The sequence below is a fragment of the Triticum urartu genome, chromosome 4, assembly GCF_003073215.2.
Source record: "Triticum urartu cultivar G1812 chromosome 4, Tu2.1, whole genome shotgun sequence".
Taxonomy (NCBI): Eukaryota; Viridiplantae; Streptophyta; class Magnoliopsida; order Poales; family Poaceae; genus Triticum; species Triticum urartu.
The window spans coordinates 603,920,141-603,927,317 of record NC_053025.1 but is presented as its reverse complement, the minus strand read 5'-3'; the positions used below and the strand labels follow the sequence as shown (position 1 = coordinate 603,927,317).

Below are 7,177 nucleotides of genomic sequence, written 5' to 3'. Positions count from 1 at the left end.
ATGTTACCACATTCATCTCTTTCTTCATTTATTAAATGCCACATCATCTATTTAACCTATATATGTGTGATGTTACTACCTATGTTACTCCCACTATGGGTAGTCTAAATCATCGATTCACTTTGAAAAAAGATGTCCAAAAAACAACAAACATGTGATAAAAGTAAAATTGATTTTGGAGGTATAGAATGAATCTCTCAATAACTCCGTCTATGCCTTCTAGGCATAGCCGATCCCAAACCCGGGTAAAGAAGTTGATAGGTTTGGCGAGCCAACGTAAAAACTAGCCAGTCCAATAGATATGAAACCCATTTGATCGAGAAGAGTACTAGGATGGATGACCTCCTGGAAAGTCCTCATGAAAGGGTTTCATATCTAAGGGTTGTGATAGGCTTGACATGATCTTTGCTTTCGTGCTTGATTATTCTATAGGGGCGAGCCGGCTCTATTAGCGGAGCGGTGACAGCGGCGCGTCGGCTGCTCGTTCTAGCGGCAGTAGTGGTCGTTCGATGGTCTTAGAATGTCAATATTTTTTTTGTTACATTTGAGGTGTTTTATACTTCCGATGAACTTTTATTAGAACTGATCCTTTTTGAAAAAAAAAGTATGAGATTTGATGAAGCAACTCAAATATGTGTTTGTAACGGCAAAATACTTCGATAGTTTGCCTTCTTATATGTCGCTGTAAGGTGGACCCGGGCACATATGGAAGTGCTAAGAGAAGGAAAAAAATGCATTGCTAGCGTGGCGATGCGCGCCGCCACTCCGTACTCCCGCCGGCGGAGAGCACGGGCCGGCGTGGGCGATGCGCTCGGCAAGGAGCGGCGGAGCGCCGTTGCCGTGCGAAGGCTCCTCTCGATGCCGTGCAGGGCCAGGCCACGGCAACGGCAGCGCCCAGATCCGGCCATCAGCGTCGATTTGGGGGAGGCGGCGGCGGCGTGGCGAGGGAGCCAAAGCAAAACGTGACCTGAGTGCGTTCGCCGCAGGTGAGAACTCCCGCTCATTCTCCTCTCCATACAGTAACAGTAAGCCGCAGCGCCTCGAATCAGACCTCTAGCTGGCTGTGTAATCCGGTATATATACTGGTAGTCGTCCACCGAAATTTCCCGATTTTGGGCTTCGGATTCTTGTCCGTGTCCAAGCTCTCCATGTCCTAGTCGGATTAGAGCACTGCTCCTCGACTCCAATACGAGGTCAGCAAAGCCTTTAACCTGCCGTTGTCGTGCGGGTGCAGGTGTGTGTTGCAGACGCAGAGTCGGACCGGAGATCCAGTGGCGTGGCGTGGCGTGGCAGGCAGTTAAATATTGGGGCGAACTAGCTAGGGATTTTGAGGAGCAACTACTAGAAACGTTACGAGCGATTCGTTTGTCGGGCTCAAATAACAAGGTTTCGAGCAACCATGGCCTGCTGTCGCCTCGCCCACCCCAAGGTCCTTTCTTTCTTTCTTTCTGTGTGTTCATCCCAGCTTGCGTTACTTTTGTTGCTCTGTTCGATCAATATTGGTGTTGATGAGGCTCTTGTATAGTTGTATATAAAAGGGACGATTGTTGTTCTTTCTGTAGTTGATTGATGCAACATCGGTGCTGAAACCCCGCAACTGTCGGCTTGAGTTTCAGATTGATGCCGGTCACCTTTTTTAGATGTGGGGTTGCTTGGTTTACTAGCGTTTTGGATTGGGCGTCAATGCCATGCCGCTTTACGGACTGCCAAATTGCTAGCCCTGCACAAATAACACCCTGTTCTGCAAGACTGAATCCGTGCGCGTGTTTTTGTCACAGGCTGCTGCGACGCATCGACCGGCAAACACGGTTAAAAGGGAGGAAAGCGCGACTCCTTTCGGAGCACCTGCAGCTGCTGCAGATGCAACCACTACAGGTGCAGGTATATATATGGTTTGCTTCTTTGCCCGACCCTTAAACTGCAACTTATTAGTGTATAAGACGATCTATGCATGAAATATTTATGTGGTGGACTTGATTTCCTGTTTTTGACTTAGACAGTTGTCATTCACTCTTTCATAAGTTTCTTTCTGTATACGTAGGTGGTGGTATGCTTACAAATCGACAAGATTCGCGCCCATCAGGATTTGTTGCCAAACTTAGGAAGCAGCTTGCACGTACCTTCTTGGCTTGTGGCTTTGATGGTTTGAAAAAAGAGGTGAAGGATTCTATTAGCACAACAAAGTTCAGTGATGTCAAGGGGGTGGATGACGCGAAAGCCGAGCTCGAGGACATTGTACTGTGCCTGCGGGAGCCCAAGCGTTTCGCACACCTCGGCGGCAAGCTTCCAAGAGGTGTCCTGCTGGTCGGCGGGCCTGGCGTGGGGAAGACAATGCTGGCAAGGGCGATGGCCGGGGAAGCCGGCGTCCCGTTCTTCACGTGCAGAGGCAGTGAATTTGAGGAGGAGTACGTGGGTGCTGGGGCTAAAAGGGTGAGGGAGCTCTTCAGTACAGCAAAGAAGCGATCTCCTTGCATAGTGTTCGTCGATGAGATTGATGCCATTGCTGGGAGCAGGAGCTCACAAGATTCAAAGTCGCACAGACACACCGTCAATCAGCTGCTCGTCGAGCTAGATGGCTTGGAGCAGAATGACGGGGTGATCGTGATCGCGGCAACCAACAACCTCGAGTCACTGGATCAAGCCCTTGTTAGGTCTGGGCGTTTCGACCGTCACATTCAGATTCATTATCCAAATGTCGAGGGCCGACGTCAGATCCTCGAGGCTCATATGTCAAAGGTTTGCACTCCATCCTTAAAAATATTATTAGGCGTCGTCTTGGCAGCCTCTAATGACAAGCTTTTCTCCATGAAATTTTCGACGCAGGTGTTGAAAACCAAGGACGTGGATCTTCTGACCATCGCGAAGAGGACATCTGGGCTCTCAGGAGCAAGCCTGGCAAACTTGGTGAACGACGCCGTTCTCAAGGCTGCCAAGGACGCGGCAGAAGCTGTTGCGACGCATCACCTGGAGTATGCCACGGACAGGATTCTAGTGGGCGGTGAGCGCAGATCGGTGGCGATGCCTGATAACTGCAAGAGGATGACCACGTACCATGAGGCAGGGCATGCCATCGTTGCTATCCACACGGATGGCGCTGATCCTGTCCACAAGGCTACCATTGTTCCCAGGGGTGATTTTCTCGGCATGGTGTGGCAGCTGCCGGAGGAGGAGGATGAGTTTATATATTCAAAGAAGAAGATGCTCGCGGGACTAGATGTTCTCATGGGAGGCCGGGCGGCTGAGGAGGTTATCTTTGGCGGGAGCGAGGTGAGCTCCCTCGCCCTGACTGACCTGGGCGAGGCGACCCAGCTGGCGACGGACATGGTTGCCAGGTATGGCATGAGCAAGCAGATCGGCCCTGTCTCCTACGACAACAACGACGGCAGTTGGAATGCCAAGACCATGAGCTGGAACTCGACAACCATGGTGGACCAGGAGGTGAAACAGTTGTTGAGCAAGGCTTACGAGAACGCAAAGACGATCCTCGCGGCGAACAAGTGGGAGCTCCATGCGCTCGCTGTCGCCCTCCTGGAGCACGAGACCCTAACTGGAGACCAGATCACGGCGCTCCTGAATGAAACTCTCGCCAAGACCAGACCATGAAACCGGCATCGACTGGCTGCAAGAGGAAGAAGAAGAAGTAAATGAATGGTCTACTCGGCAGAATCAGGAAACACGGCCTTGGTCATCCTAACAGTTGAGACACAAGACAAACAGTTTTGTCCTAGCAAGGATTTTCCTTCCTTTTTTTGGTTCATTATTTGTTGCATATAACATAAATGTGAAGATTTATGCTCTGGATTTCTCTGGTTTTTTCTCCTTTCCTACTACAGAATGTGTGATGTGTTTTGGCATATTATTGTTTTTCAAACCAGTATTTCTTTTGGTGGGAATCCTCCTGACTAAAACTGTTTTGAAACACAAACCACATCTTTCAAAATCTTGCAAACATCCCCCAACCCAAATCGGTTAAGTGAACAGGTTGCCCAACTTTAAGATCTCAGTGTGTACTTAATATACACCCTCTGTTCCAAAATACTTCAAGTTCTAAGTATGTTCTATGTCAAATTGCATAAGGTTTGACCAACTTTATGGAAAAATTGGTGAGTGCCTAGCTGTTGGATTTCAATTGTCCCAAGTCCGGAGCAAAATCGGCTTACACTCAATTTTTTTTCTACAGGAACCTTACATATAATCAGTCCCAATTACCCTCTTTAGGGAAAATCTTCATGACTAGCTTTATTATAATTTGATGAAAAGAGACACATTGTCCACAATTAAGGCTATTACATAATTTATAGGCAGATTCTCCATCCATGCACTCGGAGGATGAATCATTGCCAACTTAGCAAGCTCATGACCCACATGATTAGCATCTCACACACAATGTTCAGAGGTGATACATGTCCAACGTCCATCGTCATGTCTAGACAATCTTCAATTCACACTGCCGACGTGGACGAAGATCCTAGCCCAACCCTTGATACATGCAACAATCTCCAAGTGTGGCACCAAATCCTTTCACACTGCATTGGTCCATTCCTATTTAACGCATGTGCCACTTTAAATCTTGTGAACTCCTGCTCCCAGGATCACTTAGTTTCTGGCTGATGCGTGCCATGCTAGACGACGAAGAGGGGAAGAAGATGACGAGGCCAGTTGCATGAGGGACAGGCCTTTAAAAGGAAGACTTAAGGCCGCCACCTAAAAATACTTCTTGCGTATAAATTTGCCAAAGGTTTTCAAACACTTTCTCTCTATTTTTTACTAAAACATTTGAAAAAAATTATAAATCGGCACATAAATTTTTTAGTAGATTTGTTCTTTAACAAAAAAAAAGACGGCCAAAATGTAGCAAAATTGCCATGGTTTCTACAAAACAAAAATAATTTGTGTGGGACACATCACACATATTGATTTGCAATGGTATATACAATATAATACAACACAAAAATTGCAAGAGCTAGCAGAGAACGGCAAGGGGTAGAGCATAAATATGATTGTTTTGGGGGGGGGGGGGGGGGGGGGGCACAGCCCCCCCAGAAGTGCACATAGCTCCACCATTGATTGGAGCCACTAAGAAAAAAGCTCCGTCATTGATAGGAACACATTATTAAATTGATGGGGACACATGTTAAAAATTTAGCATTTCTTCTTCCTAGATACAAATTCAAAAATGCCATGTGGACACCCCTGTATAGCATGTTCAATCACATCCAAAAATGCCATGGAATTTCAAAAAACTTGTGTGAGTGGACTAATAATTTCTAAAACTGCAATGGTTTAAAATTCTGTATTCCAAAAATTGTCATGTCACCACTATCACAGTGTGTTCAATCGCATACAGAAAATGCCATCCTCTAACTAATAAAGATATCATGTTACCTTAAATAAAAACGTCATGTTCTCAATAGTAAAAAATGGCATGGTCTAATTACTGAAATTACCATGGTACCTATAATTAATTTGCACATGGCAAAAATAGCATGAGTCAACATTTATATGATGTTTTTGGTGATTACCTACAGAATTGCCACGAGAAAACAAATTTATCATGTGAACAATTCAAAACAAACAAACAAACAAACAACAACAACAACAACAACAACAACAACAACAACAACAACAAAGCGTTTAGTCCCAAGCAAGTTGAGTAGGCTAGAAGTGAAACCCATAAGATCTCGCGACCAACTCATGGCTCTGGCACATGGATAGCAAGCTTCCACGCACCCTTGTCCATAGCTAGTTCTTGGTGATACTCCAATCCTCCAGGTCTCTCTTAACGGACTCCTCCCATGTCAAATTCGGTCTACCTGACCTCTCTTGACATTCTTTGCACGCTTTAACTGTCCGCTATGCACTGGAGCTTCTGGAGGCTTGCGCTGAATATGCCCAAACCATCTCAGACGATGTTGGACAAGCTTCTCTTCAATTGGTGCTACCCCAACTCTATCTCGTATATCATCATTCCGGACTCGATTATTCTTCGTGTGGCTACACATCCATCTCAACATACGCATCTCCACCACACCTAACTATTGAACATGTCGTCTTTTTGTCGGCCAACACTCGGCGACATACAACATTGCGGGTCGAACCGTCGTCCTATAGAACTTGCCATTTAGCTTTTGTGGCACTCTCTTGTCACAGAGAATGCCAGAAGCTTGCTGCAAGTTCATCCATCTGGCTTTGATTCGATGGTTCACATTTTTATCAATACCCCCATCCTCCTGCAACACTGACCCCAAATATCAAAAGGTGTCCTTCTGAGGCACCACCTGCGAATCAAGGCTAACCTCCTCCTCCTCCTCACACCTAGTAGTACTGAAATCACACATCATGTACTCGGTTTTAGTTCTACTAAGCCAAAACCCCTTCGATTCCAAAGTTTGTATCCATAAACTTCATATTTACCCTCGTTCGACTATTGTCAACTAGCACCACATCATCCGCAAAGAGCATACACCATGGGATATCTCCTTGTATATTCCTTGTGACCTCATCCATCATCAAGACAAAAAAATAAGGGCTCAAAGCTGACCCCTGGTGCAGTCATACACAAACTGCAATGCGAACGTTTCCTAAACATTCATACTATTGGCCCATAGGAAAAGAGATATATACACTATATACACTTTACAATACAAGTTTTAATCGCAATAATTATGGAGCTACCATGGCAAAAAAACTGACAACGAAAAAACAGGATTTAGATCACGATAATGAAAATTTTGAGCTGACATGATAATATATTTGAGTTTCCATTGCAACATGATACTTCACAAAACAAATGCCATGTGGGCTCGAAATTATTTCTGCAAATTGCCTACAAATTCCCATACATCTTAATTAGTATCACATCTTAGTCATTTAAAGTTGCCACACACGCATCTCAACGAATTTGACATGTTTTGTGAATTGGATAAAGTAGACATTCAGATATGTGTCGTTAAATGCGAAATTCTACTCTAGAAAAACTGGAAAAAAAATACCCAGGGGGACTTGGATCATACCCACACCGTAAGCAGACACCGTTGATGCGCACTGCTGCCCGGTCTTTGCCTCGTTGTCCTCCACGAGCACCGATGCAGCAGTAGATGGTGACGTCGCGGTGCTGCGAAATCTGGGAACATGGCCCACGCCGGCTCTTCGTCTTCGACACCTCGCACACTACCGC

General features: G+C 45.8%; 1 protein-coding gene across 1 annotated transcript; it reads left to right on the top strand.

The window, feature by feature from the left end:
* Nucleotides 1-730: 730 nt before the first annotated feature.
* On the top strand, nt 731-3,844 carry LOC125553098 (ATP-dependent zinc metalloprotease FTSH 4, mitochondrial-like). Its single transcript, XM_048716861.1, has 4 exons — nt 731-986; nt 1,779-1,881; nt 2,042-2,736; nt 2,824-3,844. The coding sequence occupies exons 3-4, from the start codon at nt 2,050-2,052 to the stop codon at nt 3,601-3,603; spliced, it is 1,467 nt and encodes a 488-aa protein (XP_048572818.1). The 5' UTR covers nt 731-986; nt 1,779-1,881; nt 2,042-2,049; the 3' UTR covers nt 3,604-3,844.
* Nucleotides 3,845-7,177: the final 3,333 nt, after the last annotated feature.

Bases quoted from the DNA above. Each gene is read 5' to 3' on its own strand.
- LOC125553098 (XM_048716861.1), top strand. From the start codon at position 2,050: ATGCTTACAAATCGACAAGATTCGCGCCCATCAGGATTTGTTGCCAAA. The intron at 2,737-2,823 runs GTTTGCACTCCA...TTTTCGACGCAG, and splicing joins TCGAGGCTCATATGTCAAAG to GTGTTGAAAACCAAGGACGT.